The sequence below is a fragment of the Protomyctophum parallelum genome (genome assembly GCF_964188405.1).
Source record: "Protomyctophum parallelum genome assembly, chromosome: 1".
NCBI classification, from domain to species: domain Eukaryota; kingdom Metazoa; phylum Chordata; class Actinopteri; order Myctophiformes; family Myctophidae; genus Protomyctophum; species Protomyctophum parallelum.
In genome coordinates, this window is record NC_139697.1 from 40,171,828 (window position 1) to 40,190,939 (window position 19,112).

Below are 19,112 nucleotides of genomic sequence, written 5' to 3' on the forward strand. Positions count from 1 at the left end.
TTGGAGTGTTGAGTGAGTTTCTCATTGACCACATCAGACTGACGAGTGAAGAGTGTCAGTGGGAGAGTCAGACTGTCACCAAATGTCTTTCTACTTCAGGCATTATTTTCTAGACAAAATGGATCAAAAAGAAAAGGGCACATCCTTTTCAGATTAAATGTTAATGATTTTATTTCATGGGTAAACTTTGTATGACACCTAATCATTTTAATTATTTTAAGATTTACTTTCATTCCACTTTTATATTTCCAGTAGAGCCGTTTATATCAAAGGAGTTGATGATAAGCTTTGTGATCAATGTTGGGAAGGTGAAAATGAACGCAGCATCAAGCACTGATCATCATAAGCTGACTCGCTACTTTGACTTGAAGACAGCAAAATATAACAGAAAAATTACTTTGAAGTCTGAATCCCATACTGAAATGTATATTTACACCACATATTTTTAGACAGCCTGAATTATTCCCCAAGATGACAATGAGAAAATACTGTTTAATAAAAAAGACTTTGCATTTGATCAATGCAGCAATGTCATGTTTGTGTATGGGGGCATCAACAAATTACTAAAATGTACAGTATGTTTACGATCAAATAAATGGGACCTCAGCCTATAGAGTAATATGTATATGTCCATACATCTAACATCGTAACTAACTGAGCTGACAAGCAAGTTTTAGATGGGGTTTTTAAATCACATGCAAATAAATATCATGTAAATACTGTAGGTTATTGGTTGTAAATCCTGTACGATAAAATGTGCTTTCTTAACCCAAAGGTGCCTTACAATTCGAGTGGGGTGTTTGCATGCCGTGCCCACCCGATTGCCCATTCTGGGTAGTCTCTTGGTTAATTTATCACTTAAACTAAGGACCTGGGGCCCAGGCCGTAGCGTAACGGTCTGGGCACCGGACTGGTGATCCAGTCGCGGTGTGCCGCGGGTTCGACTCCCGAACCCGACACGGCCTTTACTGCATGTCATCCCCCCATCTCTCTCCCGTTTCCTGTCAGCCTACTTTCTGTCCCTTAAAAAATCAATAAAAGGCGTAAGCCGCAAAAAAAAAAAAAAAAAAAAAAACTAAGGACCGGGAACATCATGGGTTTAACACCTGGCCTATAAGGGAGTTTGGATGGGAAAAGTCTGATATTAGACAGCGCCACAGAAGAAGAGGGGGGAGAGAGACAGAGAGAGAGAGACGCTGGTATATAACTTGGGGAACATAGGTACAACATAGAACAAATACTGTATGGCAAACCTGAGGAAGACAGGCTACAGATAGATGACAGATGGGTAAAATGAAACCTGAGGAAGACAGGCTACAGACAGATGGGTAAAATGAAACCTGAGGAAGACAGGCTACAGACAGATGACAGATGGGTAAAGTAAAATGAAGGACGGAAGGAACAAGGGTATAGAGAAAGATGACAAAACTAGAAAAAGTGCCCCTCGGGGGATGTACCGATTTGGATCAAATCTGAAGGAGTAATATAAAAAAATGTGTTTTACATAAGTGGCGCTATAAAGAGCAGATGTCTTTTTTAATATATAGTTTTTATCCCACGATTTTGCAACCCATTTTTTCACCGTGTCAATCTAATGTAATCTTCCTCAGCCAACCTGGGGGGGGGGGCAGCAGACTGACCTCATGCTTCCTGCTATGCATGAGGAGCAGGTGGAGCGAAATGCCTTCACGGCGTACGACGTACGTCCCGACGTATATTTTTCCGTCGCAACGTATATTCGAGTACGTCCTGGCGTAAATATCAATTCGTCCCGGCAGAACGGACTCGTCGCGGCTATATCTACCCGTTTGCGACCTAGTAGTTTGACTATTCTTTTACGTCGCGACAGAACGGGACACGTCACGGCTATATCTACCCTTCTCGACGTAAAAGGTAATTCGTTGTGGCGTGTGTGGACTCGTCGCAACAGAACGGAACTCGTCGCGGCTATATCTACCCGTTTGCGACGTAATAGTTTGACTTTGTTATATGCCCGGTGCGCGGTGCCCTGCGCGGTGCCCTGCGCTGCCCTACGCCCACCGCGTGCACCTTGCCGGTCCGCCCTGCGCCCTGTGGCCTGGCACGTGTGCACGTGTGCCAGGCCACCGCGTGCACCTTGCCGGTCCGTGGAGCCCTTCGCCGTCCCCAGGCGACCCTGCGTTCCAGAGCTGTCACCCATGCCCACCGAAAATAGCAGATCTACCAGCTCCTCTCCTACATACGGGATGGCCCGACCCGCGTCTGTGGACCCCTGGGGGGGTGTGTGTGTGAGCGTCTGAGCTCCTATCTGTGTGCCTCCCCCCCCCCCCCCCACCCCATGTGGACCCTTGCAGGGGGGGGGGGTCGGGGGGTCCCCCTATGCACTTTGTGTAGATGCTGCGTATCGCCTCATACTGAAAAAATTACTATTTTACGCACAGCGCAAGGCAATATGTGATTACGATCGTCCTTCTGGGGGGGGGGGGGGGGGGGCTGGCCTACACAATAGATAACCTACCCTGGCCAACACAATAGATAACCTACAAGGACATATGAATTTAATTTATATACACGGCTATATTAATTTAGCCGATCATCAAAGCTCACCGCGCTCGTATAGCGCATTGACTGTCTGTCTGTCTGTCTGTCTGTCTGTCTGTCTGTCTGTCTGTCTGTCTGTCTGTCTGTCTGTCTGTCTGTGTCTCAATGACTTGCCTTAGGCGGATAATATAGACTACAAGTACTTTATTAAAGTAAAGTAAAAGTGAGTTCTCATTGCGTTCTCTGCGTCGTAGCGCATGCAGATAGGCAGATAGGGGGGGGGGCAGTTCTATAGGCAAGGGCAGAAGGTTCCTATAACGACAGTGGGTGCGTGCCCACCTTAGAGTAGCCTATATATTTTAAGGCACCGGCCCCGCAACTTATTATTATTGGCTTATTATTTTGCCACCAGCGGAGTTGACGGTTGACGCCGTTGTCTAGTATAGACTATAGGCCTGTGCCAGGATGATTTTAAATAAATATGTCTCTGTCTCTGCGTCTCTAGAGCTATAACATATATACTGTAGCACACATCATGTGTGACACATGTGCACACACACACACACACACACACACACACACACACACACACACACACACACACACACACACACACACACACACACACACACACACACACACACACACACACACACACCGAGTACTAAGTATAAGTAGCATATAGGGTACGGCTCTAAAAACATTAAATACTGCGGGAGCATTACACTAAACAAAGTTGGATTTGTACATTGCAGAAACGTAACATAACGTAAGTGTTCTTATTATTGTCCGTCTGGGTTTTATAATGCAGTGTGAGTCCGCTCCGCGATAGCCGATCTGCAAGCTCACAACGCGTTGCGCTGATTGACAGTGCACGTGCAGCAGCTACTGTATAAAATTATATTTAAGTAGGCTACTTTTTTGTGTGACGTCTGTGTGTTATTGACTTCTTGTTCCTTAATGTGCAGGTTTATCAGAGCGATATAGTGCAGCTGTGAGTGAGTAGGCCTATAGCTGCTGCTGCTGCGTCCGTGCACCAATAGAGCGACCGCGGCAGCGGCACGTATGCTTGAAATATTAAATAAAAATATGTTGGGCTTCCGGGCGTCCGTTTCTGGACTGTACCAACGGGCTTAGGGCCGGACGGTCCCTTAACTCCACGGGCCCCTATATTTTAGGCCCGTGCAGGGCTCTAGTGTGTGTGTGTGTGTGTGTGTGTGTGTGTGTGTGTGTGTGTGTGTGTGTGTGTGTGTGTGTGTGTGTGTGTGTGTGTGTGTGTGTGTGTGTGTGTGTGTGTGTGTGTGTGTGTGTGTGTGTGTGTGTGTGTGTGTGTGTGTCGCGTGTGCGTGTGCGTGCGAACTTCATGACAGTGGTGCAGCATTACATTGTATTTTGATTTGAAATAAATAATGATGAATAGATGTCTATACTGTTGCTTGTGTGTGTGTTATGCTATAGGGTTAGCTGGAACACACGCCCTGTATGATCTGTGGTGCGCATCTACAAGCTCCAAGTGTTGCGTCCACATGCAGCGCGTTGTGAGCTTGCAGATCGTCGGTGCCCCACTATAGAGAGATGGTAGGGTAGTGCCCAAGCCTATTCCTATATGATCTGTGGCTATATTAAAGGCCTTTTATGTGATCTCACATAATGTGCGAGTCAGAGCTAACGTTACTCAATGATCATTTGCGTCTGATTGATATCACAGCACAGCGTGTGCTGAGAGAGAGAGAGAGAGAGAGGGGGGGGGGGGGGTGTATATGCTCCGTTCATTGGCTCTATATGCCGTGCGAGACAGGATGATTTTAAATAAATATGTCTGTCTCTGCGTCTCTAGAGCTATAACATATAGCACACATGTGTGCACATGTGATGTGTGTGCGCGCGCACACACACACACACACACACACACACACACACACACACACACACACACACACACACACACACACACACACACACACACACACACATACACACACGAGATTCTGACTAAAATAAACAGATCTACAAGCTTATAGTGTACCTTAGCGTACATACCAGCGTACTTACCGTTCAATAATAATTAGCATGTATTATTATTAACGAAAAACATAAATACTAGCCTACTATTTTATTGGTCTATAGTTGTTTGAAACAAAATGGTTGCTGCTTCTGATTAGTTACTAACTTTATTAGACAAATTTAAAATAGTATTAGATGTTTTTCGTTAATAATAACTTATGCTAATTATTACTGAACCATTTTAGATGTTTATATTTCACCAACAGGCATGATAATGCATTTATACTGGCAGAATAGGCCAGTGGCCACCGGCCGGCGCAGTACGGCACAATCACAGCTCAGTCCATTTTAATATCATAGCGCAATTCCATGTTTATATACATCTGCTGGTGGGGGGTGCTGCTATATGTTGATTGCCCATTTGTATAACACATTATATAATATAGGTGCTTGTATGGTGCGTGTATATAATAGGCCTACATTTAAATGACCACATTTAACACACACACACACACACACACACACACACACACACACACACACACACACACACACACACACACACACACACACACACACACACACACACACACACACACACACACTAGAGCCCTGCACGGGCCTAAAATATAGGGGCCCGTGGAGTTAAGGGACCGTCCGGCCCTAAGCCCGTTGGTACAGTCCAGAAACGGACGCCCGGAAGCCCAACATATTTTTATTTAATATTTCAAGCATACGTGCCGCTGCCGCGGTCGCTCTATTGGTGCACGGACGCAGCAGCAGCAGCTATAGGCCTACTCACTCACAGCTGCACTATATCGCTCTGATAAACCTGCACATTAAGGAACAAGAAGTCAATAACACACAGACGTCACACAAAAAAGTAGCCTACTTAAATATAATTTTATACAGTAGCTGCTGCACGTGCACTGTCAATCAGCGCAACGCGTTGTGAGCTTGCAGATCGGCTATCGCGGAGCGGACTCACACTGCATTATAAAACCCAGACGGACAATAATAAGAACACTTACGTTATGTTACGTTTCTGCAATGTACAAATCCAACTTTGTTTAGTGTAATGCTCCCGCAGTATTTAATGTTTTTAGAGCCGTACCCTATATGCTACTTATACTTAGTACTCGGTGTGTGTGTGTGTGTGTGTGTGTGTGTGTGTGTGTGTGTGTGTGTGTGTGTGTGTGTGTGTGTGTGTGTGTGTGTGTGTGTGTGTGTGTGTGTGTGCACATGTGTCACACATGATGTGTGCTACAGTATATATGTTATAGCTCTAGAGACGCAGAGACAGAGACATATTTATTTAAAATCATCCTGGCACAGGCCTATAGTCTATACTAGACAACGGCGTCAACCGTCAACTCCGCTGGTGGCAAAATAATAAGCCAATAATAATAAGTTGCGGGGCGGGTGCCTTAAAATATATAGGCTACTCTAAGGTGGGCACGCACCCACTGTCGTTATAGGAACCTTCTGCCCTTGCCTATAGAACTGCCCCCCCCCCCTATCTGCCTATCTGCATGCGCTACGACGCAGAGAACGCAATGAGAACTCACTTTTACTTTACTTTAATAAAGTACTTGTAGTCTATATTATCCGCCTAAGGCAAGTCATTGAGACACAGACAGACAGACAGACAGACAGACAGACAGACAGACAGACAGACAGACAGACAGACAGACAGACAGACAGACAGACAGACAGTCAATGCGCTATACGAGCGCGGTGAGCTTTGATGATCGGCTAAATTAATATAGCCGTGTATATAAATTAAATTCATATGTCCTTGTAGGTTATCTATTGTGTTGGCCAGGGTAGGTTATCTATTGTGTAGGCCAGCCCCCCCCCCCCCCCCCCCCCAGAAGGACGATCGTAATCACATATTGCCTTGCGCTGTGCGTAAAATAGTAATTTTTTCAGTATGAGGCGATACGCAGCATCTACACAAAGTGCATAGGGGGACCCCCCGACCCCCCCCCCCTGCAAGGGTCCACATGGGGTGGGGGGGGGGGGGGGGAGGCACACAGATAGGAGCTCAGACGCTCACACACACACCCCCCCAGGGGTCCACAGACGCGGGTCGGGCCATCCCGTATGTAGGAGAGGAGCTGGTAGATCTGCTATTTTCGGTGGGCATGGGTGACAGCTCTGGAACGCAGGGTCGCCTGGGGACGGCGAAGGGCTCCACGGACCGGCAAGGTGCACGCGGTGGCCTGGCACACGTGCACACGTGCCAGGCCACAGGGCGCAGGGCGGACCGGCAAGGTGCACGCGGTGGGCGTAGGGCAGCGCAGGGCACCGCGCAGGGCACCGCGCACCGGGCATAATATAACAAAGTCAAACTATTACGTCGCAAACGGGTAGATATAGCCGCGACGAGTTCCGTTCTGTTGCGACGAGTCCACACACGCCACAACGAATTACCTTTTACGTCGAGAAGGGTAGATATAGCCGTGACGTGTCCCGTTCTGTCGCGACGTAAAAGAATAGTCAAACTACTAGGTCGCAAACGGGTAGATATAGCCGCGACGAGTCCGTTCTGCCGGGACGAATTGATATTTACGCCAGGACGTACTCGAATATACGTTGCGACGGAAAAATATACGTCGGGACGTACGTCGTACGCCGTGAAGGCATTTCGCTGTCTCTCATGAGGAGTCCAAGCTGCTTTATAAAGAGCAGATGTTAAAAATGCAGGTCAAAGGTTTTTCCTTGGCCTCTAGGGAGTGTGCATACAAAGTTTTACACAGATTGGTGCAGTTATAGGTATAAACACGAATGGGCCAGTTATAGTGCCACCATGAGGCTGATGTGAAAGTTTTCAAGTGGCCATTTCGTCCTCGGCCTAATGGGAATGTGCATGCAACATTTCCCTCAAATTGCACTGCAAACTTTTGAAGGCAATCTTAGCCAATGGGGATGGAATATGGGGAAGCGGACAGGTCCGTGTTGATCACATGACTATTAGAGATAGTGTATACTGAGTTGCGTGATGTATATGGATAAAATGTGTACGAGTAATATAAAGAAATGTTTTGCAAAAATCTGCCTCATGGTGGCGCTATAACAGCCCATTGTGGAAAAAGTGGGGCAGAGGTTCGTCATTGGCATCCAGGGAGTGTGTGTTCACAGTTTGGCAACGGTGCCGGAGATTAGTTGGTAACAGACGGACGGACACACGGACAGAGTTCAAAACATACTCTCCCCATGCCTTCTAGCCTGGTTAATAAACCAGACCGAATCAGCCGTTGGCAAAAATAAATTTGCCTGCCGGCGGATTACGGTCTGGAGAGGCTCAATTGTACGCCCATTTCCTACACCAGAGAAATGGGGCGGCCAATCGGGACACGGTATGCAATATGGGCGGGCTTTGGTACAGTGACTTTCAATGCTCGAGACCTTTGACTGACAGTAGCTCTGACCAATTGCGTCAAAGAGAAAATGTTTCAACCCGCCCCCCTGGAAATGAAAACCAAGCTAATAAACCCGCGGTCCCTGCGATATTAGTCTGGTTTATTAACCAGGCTACATGCCTTCGGCCTAGTGGAGCCAATGATGCACCTGAAGAGGTGGTTAGAGAAACAGAGATGGAGACAAGGACACAGGAGAGTGCAAGGATTAGCAACCCGAGACACTTTATGCTCTAATGACAATGAGGGACAATGAGGGTGACCAGATGCCTGCGGTTGGTAGATTGGCATCTCATCAGGTGGGCTGACCTATATAATCATATTATGCAAATAAATGGGTGGACAGACACAGAGCTATAGACAGAAAGACAGACAGACAATAAGCATCTGTTCAGCCTATATGCAACAGAGGAGTAGCTCAGACTATACATCCTCTTACTGCAGTAGACAAGGGAAAAAAACTCTAATCTGAGATGTATTTTAATTAATACACTGTCATTTTATCTATCTGTATAGTCAAGTGTAGGCTAATACACAGTCAAGCTGGCACATTTGCCATGGTTAGAGATGCATAAAGTTGAATTCTCAGCCATTTATTTATTTCCCTCATCGTGCCAATTAAAGGGAAGAACCACACATTTAAGGTATATTAATGACATAGTTCAATGTTGCTGTTGTACCCCAACATGGGCCAATTGTGTTCGTATACGGCGCCATACACCTTCGGCCAAACCGGATGCGGTGGATTCCAAATTGTTTGTTTGTTTTCAGATCCCCAATTAGTCACTGCTTCAGTAGTGACTACACTTCCTGGGGTCAAACAGTACAATGAAAATGTACAGTGCTATAAAAACATGTACAAGTAATACTGTATACTGTACTGTCTACTGTATAGTCTGTGATGTTGGACAGGTGATGCTTCCGCACCACCTGAGCACTCCCTGCTATTGGGAAATGTTGACCTGATTGTTGAGTCACACCCTCCCTACTACAGGTGCAGCAGTCAAGTGTGAGGCCATGTAAACATGTCACATAATTGTATACTTATTTCATCGCTTGTAAATATTCACGTTCCTGGTCAACTAGACAGTAGTGCAAAGTCCTTAACCACTTTTCAACAGAATCTGTGTATCTCATCCTCGGTCTACTCTGCAAGACATCCCAAAACACTCGCCCACAGTGATTCTTGTATTAGTTTTACTGAGGTTAAGATTAGTTATAAGGTTAGGTTTAAGCATAGTTTTACTGAGGTTACGTTTAAGAATACCTGGTGGCGAGTGGCGACCGTTCTGAGGTTGCCGAATTTGGTTGCCGGATCTGAGGTTGCCATTATTGAGCATGTCATTGGGCGAGCGTTTTTGACAATAGATTCTCAAGCCACTGATTGTAGTTGGCAAATAATTTGAATTATGTTTTATGTGCATTTTCTTTGTATGCCTATACCTTTCAGACAAAAATGAAAAAAAAAAAAAAAAAAAGATTCTCTGCCATCTTTGTTGTGGTGTGTGGTTCGAACATAAATGCAACAAACTACCACTCACTGCCAATGAGGGTGAGGAAATTCTGGATCAGCTTGCAGCATCAAAGAAAATGAACACCACATAACTTTTTCTCTCTCATTTCTTTTCTTCTTCTGGTAAGTACATATACAAAGGGAGCCACAAAAAGCAAATGGTTGTAGCTACTTCAATTTTATTGTTTGATGGAGAAAAATCAATTAAGTAAAAAATGAATTACTTCCTTGATTTATTTATTGTATTATTTAACATTGTGGTAAGAGGTGCAGATGGTGACGTGTCAGAGAGCCATGTTTAGACTGACTAAACAGCCCTCATCATGACAAAACAATCAAATCCTTAGATTTAAATTAGATTTTCATCCAGATCAATAGCTCCAAAAAGAAAATATATATCATCTCTGCGGGCTAACAAAGACAAAGACATCTGAACGTGTTGAATATGTGTTTCACAAATATTTGGAACTCATTCAGGTAAATGGGCCTCAATTATCAACTAATATACACATATGTTATAGGGAATGTTTCAAAAATGTTTTTAAATTGAATACGACTTCAAATAACACCACATTTGCAGAAACCATGTCAACCACTTAAACCCCACGCAGCATCCGTGTTGTAGGAAAACCCTTTGCTGAAAATAGCAGATTGACAAGCTTCCACAGAACATAAAACCTTCCATTCCAACATAAAACGGAAAATAAACTTAGTATGGAGCCCTGATGGCCATATGGGGTTTTAGTGGTTAACGATAGATTATAACATTAGACGCTGAGGCTCCACTCCACAAAACAAAAGTCACAACGGTCTGCAAAAGGCACGAACACAAAAAAATAGGAAAATAACTTTATCAAGAACTGAAGAATGTCTGTCCCTTGCTCGTCACCACCATCACCAATGTTGAAAGTGAGGTGATTGTGACTTAACAATGTGTCCGCAACGGCTCCCAGACACAGCAAAATACAATGTTCAACAGAAAAAAATAAAATAATACACTCTCTTGCATCTTCAACTAGAATACTCTCATTATATTACATATTTCATTTTAGCACCTTGTCAATCTCCCATTGACACCACAGCAAGAAATACAAAGGGCAAAGTAAAAAAACAAACGCTGGTAACTTATAACACTGTATCAATGGTTAACTGCCTACGATTTGAGGAGCTGAAGGCTCGATACTTGTGTAATGGAATGGTATAATCATGCATTCTATGATTATGAGACAAAAACAGACAGATGGCTTCTTGACATGACACAAGCACATTAAAACAAAACCATGCAACACAGTACACTGCGTACAGTATGTGGGCTGTTTCATAATCTGAATAAATAATCCTGAAACTGAATACCTGGTAACACAGTTCAGCAGCCTCAAATGATAACTGAATTTAGGTACTAAAATGAAAATATTTATCCATATAAACTAACTTTTATTTGTGGATTATTTAACCACATGAACCATTTTCTGGGCATGCCATAGGCCTAATAGGTGAACATTCGGCTAAAATAGCCAATTTACGGTACAAGCTCACAATGCAATGCACTTATAGATCGGCTATTTCCAGTGAAGAGATTTTGTGTACAGGGGAGACACTGGTCAACAGAGTTATAGGGTTTAAGTGGTTAATATCATGCCCATGTAGTAAACATTACATTGACTGTGAAAGAGTATGTATTGATAACTCTGTAATGCTATCAGACCATTGAGAGGCACTTAAAGGTCCCAACAACCAGATAAAAGACAATAATTGACACAATGAGCAAAAAGTTTGAAAACAAAAAGACAAACTATTACTTGTTTTCACTGACAAATGTTTTGTTAAATATGAATTTGAAAATGAGAACAGTCAATACATTTAAGTCTTCCTCACAAATGGCTAGCCAGACACAAAGTGAGGAACAAGAGAAAGAGGCTCGGAAATACACTAAGTAAACGGAACAATTCTGTATAGTTCTCCTGCTTAGAAAACTAAACGTGTAGATGATCAGTAAAATAATTCAATGGTCTTAAATGAATTGAAATACCTTTAAAGTACCCCCCCACCCCCCCGCCCACCCCCAGCACACAATGTTCATAGGAAATCCTTTATTACATCAGGCACTTTATTGATTTGTCCATAACGAATCCCAGCTCACCACCAATCAGTGAACAGAAATGCCCAGAGGTGGCCATCTCTCTCTCTTTCTTCACCAATCAACTCCCTCGATTTTAATTAGTCCCTGGCGACGTATCCGCCCTCCTTTTTAGTCTCCTCTTCAGGGTACCAAGCGGCCCTTCTCCCCCGTCTCCCCCCTCCTCTCCTTGCTCCTCCTCCTCCTCCTCCTCTCCTTCTACCGTCGCTCCTCCGAGGCTCCTTGTGAGGCGGTGAACGCCAGGAGACCTGAGCTCCACATCGTCCTGCGAGAGGGTGTCTTCGCCAGGCGATACGGGCTGAGGGGCCGGGTAGTTGGGCTGCTGGTAGTACTCTGGCGGGTAGCCCCCTCCGCGGTAGGAGGCGTAGGGGTCTTGCTCGTCGGCCTCTTCATAGTTCTGGAAGGCGTTAGACGGGAGTTGGACTGAGGAGATAGTGCGGAGGTCAGTTTCCTCGCCGCCGCCCTCTGGGTTGTTTTGTTTTTTTTCAGTCAGCAAATCAGCCGACCAGCAGCACACCACACCAGCCAACCGGGAAGTCAGCCCCGCCAGTCAGTAGGCATTGGGCAAGTCAGGCAAGCAGGAAGACAGGCAGCAAAACCCCCCAAACCCCAAAGGAAAAACAGCCACCACCATCACCACCACCACAGGAAGGAAGGTTTTGGGTTGTTTGTTTGTTGGGTTAGCGGGACATGGTAGTTGGTAGGGAAGGAGCAAAACACAGAGAAACAAACATTACCAAGGGTTATTGTGGGGTTACTGACTTGGGGTTACCAACGGACTGACAACACGAAAAGCCGAGTTAAAAACAGTGGTTAAATTCAAGCTATACTGTGTTAATAAGTTAAAATGTAAAAATGAACTATAAAAGTGTTAGGTTTAAGTCTGCGGATGAGATGAAGTTAGATTCTCTATTTGCTAAATTCATCTCAGGTTTACTGGGCATTATGTCCTAATGATAAAGTTAAGGCTATACAATAACGTGCAAAAGTTGAGTTATATTATAAGTAGACCTCGTGCAGACCAGCTTTTGAAAGCTCACAGATCTATTTACATCTTAGTGTAAAAAGAGGTCTAAGTATTGAGTCAATAAAGCCAATGAGGATAAAACAGGGGCACCGGTCTGTCATAATCTATGGAGGAAAAGTCAGGAGAGGACAATGATGTCAACATGAGGAGGAACTGGGATGAAAAATACTTTCTATTGAACTAATAACGGGAAGTGGATTTTTCACCAAATCTAGTTTTTCCAATGTGACTGTGATATCCATGTCAAATAAACATAAATAGGCTATAACATTTTCCCTTTAAGATATAATCCTATATTGACAATAGGCTATAAGCCGCTTCACTGACCAATGGAGAGCAATTTCACCTGGCATCTTTAATTGATTTTACACACAAAGAAACATGACACTGTAGGAAGTGTATTCTGGCCTTTGTTGTCAAGGCTCCAAAACTTATAATAATTATTTAACTTGTAGTTCATACTAAGTAAATAAAGCTTATTATTGTTATTAGTTAGCATTATTAACATTCAGCAGTCACCATCTGGTGACTACCACTCTCTTTCAATATCTGCATGTTATACCCACTATTATAAAGCTTAACCTGTTCTTCATCTGTAAGACCAATAATGAAGAGAGAAGACAAGAGCCAAGGGTAAGCTTCCATAGTCTATGCCAGTGGTTCTCAAAGTGGGGTCTGAGGACCCCCAGGGTTCCAGGGGGTCCACTGCAACAGGAGGAAAAGTTTAACTGCACTATTATTGGCCTTATATGGCCTAGAGAAGATAATGTACAGGAATGACTATTCAGATCATACTGTAGGTTTCCCTCTCTCCAAATAGACAGCTGTCTAACAACATAAATATTGTCTTTTGGGGTGCCCTGGCAGAATATGTATTAAAATGGGGGCCCGCAGGCTAAGACATATCAATGAGGGGTTCATGAACATGAAAATGTTTGGGGAACAACTGGTGTATCTATTAGATTAACTATCAATCATTTAGCCAGTTACTTTCACAACCCCACAGTACACTGAGAACCACTGGTTTATGCATTATTACACCATTGCATCGCTCTGCAACTTTATTCAGCAGCAATTACTGCACTTTAGAGTGCTATGAGCATAGCTAGCTTAGTACTCTTTCAGATACTGGCCAGGCAGATACTGTGGTTGGCCTGGGGGCGATATCAACAGTGGAATTGCACGGCAAGCAGGTTGAGGAAGACAACATTGACAAAAACAAACACAAACACAAAACACAGGGTCATAATTACAACATGCAGACATAACGTGAACAACCCTGTAGTCTGAAATCACTGAAAAAAGTCCTACTGTACTTTTGGTAAAAGCACTTAAGACTTGATTTCACACTTACTGTAGTTGTGTGCCTGAGTCGCACAGGGAGAAACAACATTTCAACATGTCTGATGCTTTTTTTCAGTGCAGGCTACTGTATCACCATTGACCTCAGTCAACAACGAGGTGATAGAGTCACACATTGAAGGTATCTCTGTCTGCTGTTACACTTGTCGATTCATGTGATTTGAGATCTGATCATAGAGACTTGGCCTGAGAGAGAATATCCCTGAACATATAGAAATGTTCTCTGTATTCTCAACACCACACCAGCTTTCATTGATCTGAGAGAAGTATCAGTATATAACTGATTTTTGTGCTGCAGCTACAGACAGTAGATCCGACTATAGACCTTGAAATCACATTGAAACCACAGTAACGGATTCATCACGGAATCACAATCATGCATTTGTAATTTAGATGAATGCAACTCATGTAGGATTTTCTTTGATAATGATGTGTTTAGTAGTTGCATTGCATTTCCCTATAATGGGCCATTACATTTCCACTTGTGAGGTGCTTTCAGTCAGCCCATCTAATTTCATGGTAAAGTATTGATGAGAAAATCCCACATGTAGCTTCATTCACATAAAATCCACATTAATCACAGTAATGCGGTTGATTAGCAATAACATAGATTAAATAATGGTCCCATGCTAAGATGCAGAATCTGCTCAGTGCTATTGCTGGCTATAGTAGAAACCAGAATACTGCTGATTGTAATTCAAGCAATCTAATGAGGGATTAATGAAACTAGTGGAATCTAATTAATTACCTGCTAGAGTAGAAAACTACAAGTAAATCTAGAGTTGAGGACCACTGCTTATGATGTATGCCGTTTACAGTGTCGTTTATACTGTTCAAGCAGTAATGCAATCAGATGAAGACACTTAATAAGGTAGAGATATAGAAAGTGACTTTTCAGGCAACCTTGATGATCACCAACTGGTGAGTCTTAACACTGCTGCTTTACTAGTGTGGCAAAGCCAGCCCACACATTTCACTTTGCTCATCTGAAATGTAGTTTTGAGCCTACAGTATACAGTAAAAATGCACAGAGAGTTGGCAGGCATAACAGGCTAGTGGCCGCTAATCAAGCCATTTGGAGGCTCCCTCTTACTCTTCCGTTTATGAGTCATGAATTTCTTAGACATACCCAACATTCTGACATACTACATAATATGAAACCAATTCTGGATCTTAGCAGCAATTGTATTTCAAGGTGCTTTCATTTCACCTTGTAATACAGTGAGTGTAGATTATTTCTGGATCATGTGCCAAGTTTAACCCAATGTCTGCTCTTTGCTTTGCGTCATCAGGCCAAAGAGAATTGGGTTAAATGTTTATTCGTTTTACAGGCACATGACCCTCCCACATTCAGTGACCTTCATTCCATAATGATTTGCATAAAAAGGGTTTCAAATGCAGTCAAACTACGAGCACATGCCTTCCATCTAACATGCTTCATACATGTAATTAAAATCAGGTGCACATCTTTTAAACGCACCATTTACAGGCAGCATTCATCAACACTCAAAATCACTGGACTGAAACATACAAAACCATTCTTTGTACAGATCAAAGATTTTAAGAAGTACTGAGATGACTGTGGGCTGGATCACACTCTGACACATTCTGAACTATTAGTTAATGTCGCAATATCTTTGGTTCTACAGTAAGTACAGCTGATAGTTAACTAGCTAGGTAACTATTAGTTAATACAGTAACTGAATAGCTGTTAATCTAATGACTATGAGAGGTCTGGTGCTGTACTTTTCCTACATACCTCCGACATTGTAGCCAACACAGGCGTTCTGGTCACAGTAGCCTGGAGGACCAGCAGAGCCCACAGGCCCGGGGACCCCAGGTCGGCCAGGGCTACCGGGGTTGCCCGGGCGGCCAGTCGGACCCTGGCTTCCAGTTCTGCCCTGACCAGGGACACCTGGGACAGAGAATGAGAGGTAGGGGCGGCAGGGGGCAGAAGTAGATTCATGTAGACTGTAGAGCATGGGTTTCCAAACCTTTCAGCCCCCGACCCCCAAATAATGCAGCCATTGACTCGCGACCCCAACCGAGTAACCCCGGAGAGGGGTCAATGAGGGCTCTAGGGCTGTCACGATTACCACATTTACATCAACACAACATTACATTTTTTATAGCAGACCATTAATCGGCATACAAATAATTGCGATTAACGATTTAATTGTGTTTTGTGCATTGAAACAATGGAACAAAAAGTACACAGTAAATATACAAAAAAAATTGACAATTTAATACTTTCAAAAACGTAAAAATAAATAAATGCAGAAATGTCTGATTTGGTTTATCGTTGAACATCTTTGCAATTTTATCTTCATTTCATATGAAGGGAGACGATCAGAGTGAGAGATCATTTGGTCAAACAGTTTTGGAACTTATTCAAACTGAAGGTCTCAGAAATCTGCCTTAAATATTTTGACAAGAGCAGTGATTTTCTCCACCAAAATGTAAATGTAAAAAATGTCAAATTAAAAGAAAAAACTTTCACATGGTGAGCTCTGATTCTTTTCAGATCTGTTTGTTTAGTTCCGTTAATGAACAGTTTTATAATTTAGTTCTATAACTGAGTTTTAGAACAATAACTGTAATTAAATGTTATGAAATTACTTTTGTTCTCACTAATCCCCAGCCAGACCCCATTCCCAGAATTAATTTTATTACACCTGGAGCTCAAGGTGAGTAGGTAGGTAGGTACTAGGTAGGTAGTTACTAGGTAGGTAGATCGATTATCAATATTATTTTTTACCTGGTGGTCCTAGGGGACCTCTGGGGCCTTGAACTCCAAGACCTGGTTGTCCCTTCTCACCCTTCTCTCCTGGCAAACCTGGACAGACAGACAGACAGACAAAGAGGTAGTTGATTTCACGACACGTCTCTCTAGTCTAAACTCTATTCCATCTTATCCAACTCCAAGCTAAATCCTTTTCCCACCAAACATAAATCAACTTGACTCTCTTCCGACCTCTACTCCTGTATTCCGTTAAAATATGCTTGACTCTGCTACTCCTGCCTGCAGGCTGAATGCTGCAGGCTAAATCGACATCTCTCCAGTCCTAACACAATACTGTAGATATCTGATTTTAACAAGAAGCTAGCGGCACCTTGGGCATCTACACAGAGAAGAAATATTGACTCTGGATATGGTAAAACATAATTCACACGCCTGTGAAGTGAGGGGCGCCCGTTGTGGCTGCCACATTCATAAATATGTTACATGAATGCAATGTTTTATTGTATAAAACAAAATCAGTCACAAGATGTATTTATATTGGCCATATTACGTGTCACGTTTGCCTGGCCTAAATATAGGCATTGAGATGTGCACACAATCTTCTCTGTGAACCTCACCCACCATCCCTTTCTTTAGAGATGGAGGGCCCTATCTTGCCACTATCTTATGCCACTTCTTAAAAAACAAAACCTCCGCTACCCATTACATTATGCATAGGTGTGGTTTGGGCGTTACACAACTTAAACCAATCAGTGTGCCAGGTGCCATTGCCTTTCAGAGATCCATTATCCATAATCCATTATGCCCTGGAGTGAGACTTAAAGGGACACTTCACCCTTTTTGCAAAAAAATATATGTTAATGACGTTTAGAAGCTTTATATCACTTTCCTGGGGGTATTTATGTGTGTAATATGTGGTTTTAGATATTTTAGATTGTAGCAGTGAGCCTGTTGTCTCTGATGTCATGGACACTGGTCTCACTACCTTCCTGGACTACAATTCCCATAATTCTTTGGTGCACTGCTCCTCCTTGTGGATAGGGGGAGAGCTGTCTTACTGAGACAACATGTAGTCCAGGAAGGAAGGTGAGCCCAGTGTCCATGACATCAGAGACAACAGGCTCACTGCTACAATCTAAAATATCTAAAACCACATATTACACACATAAAGACCCCCAGGAAAGTGTTCTAAAGCTTCTAAACGTCATTAACATATATGTTTTTGCAAAAAGGGTGAAGTGTCCCTTTAAGGAAGAGCAACGCGTGCATGCTGCCTTGGAATACATTTATATTAGATACAGAAGGTTGTTTTGCGTGTCCAGTATTTGACTATTTGCCATCCACTCCATGACCAAAACAGCAAGTTTGTGGATAATTAAGACAGAACGAGACCTCTGAGGTGTGAATGTTCTGCAACATGCATGCGTCAAGCCGAGGCAGCTCCAACTCAAGTCATTCTTTTATCAAACGGATTCGCATTATGGGTGGTTTGAAGAAGTACTTTCCGTTGTCCTAAACCTGTGTGTATACGATAGCAAATCTAGGGAAATCAACACGCCTACAGACACACCTCCACAAGTAGACACTCGACAGAGTGGAGTTCTAGTTGTAGTTCCAGCCGGAGTAGCACGATCCCCAGGGGTTGAACAGGGAGCCACCAGGTGTGGGCTTGATCCCTCAGCCTGGCCAGGCAGACCCCCGCACGTACATATCCTCAAAACGCAAAGCGGGGTAATGCTCAGAGAGTGCATGGCCACCCAGTTCATCCCCATCATCCCCGTCTTTATAGCCAGGTTGTAGTAGCTATCCAAAAAGTCCTGCTGAATGATATTGCGGTGCCTCAGGCTCTCAGGACTCCAGGGTCTTCTGCTGTAGGCGTCCCAGCTCGCCTTCCTTCATCACCCCCAACAGGAACAGCCGGATGACTCCTAAGCCTGGAGCGAGGCTCTCATTTCCCCACGTCTGCCGTGTTATATTCCCGTGCCTCTACATTAGCATATCCCTCACCTGGGTGTAGTTAGCAGACCCCTGGGTGACTGCTGGGTGACCGTTGGGTGACCCCATGGGTTTTTCACTTGGGTTGGCATTAGCTGGCAGAGAGTTTTTTCTCATGTGGGGATCTTATGAATGCCACGGTTTCGAACACTGGCAGACACCTGAATAAAAGTTAAAGGGTTGGCCCAGGCCGGCCGAGCGGTCCAGGCACCTAGGCTGGTAAGCGTGTCGCAGGTTCGAGTCCCGATCCCAACAACCTTTTCTGCGTGTCTTCCCTGTGTTCTTCACTTGTCCGATCCAGAGGAACACAGTTTGCCGGCCACTGCTACAGAGCAGACAATGAGGTTTATATCTTCCCTGAGGTTGTCTGCCTCAAAGCAGACCAGAGG

At 43.8% G+C, this 19,112-nt stretch overlaps 1 protein-coding gene across 5 annotated transcripts in view; it reads right to left on the reverse strand.

The window, feature by feature from the left end:
• Positions 1-9,618: 9,618 nt before the first annotated feature.
• col14a1b (collagen, type XIV, alpha 1b) overlaps positions 9,619-19,112 on the reverse strand; it is a 162,250-nt gene continuing 152,756 nt past the window's right edge. For 2 of the 5 annotated variants that reach the window (XM_083787761.1, XM_083787765.1), the window contains 3 exons: positions 16,744-16,821; positions 15,745-15,900; positions 9,619-12,061 (listed from right to left, as the gene is read on the reverse strand). In XM_083787761.1, the coding sequence (XP_083643887.1) occupies positions 11,673-12,061; positions 15,745-15,900; positions 16,744-16,821 (623 nt within the window). In that variant the 3' untranslated portion in view covers positions 9,619-11,672. The other 3 variants (XM_083787762.1, XM_083787763.1, XM_083787764.1) reach the window with 3 other exon arrangements.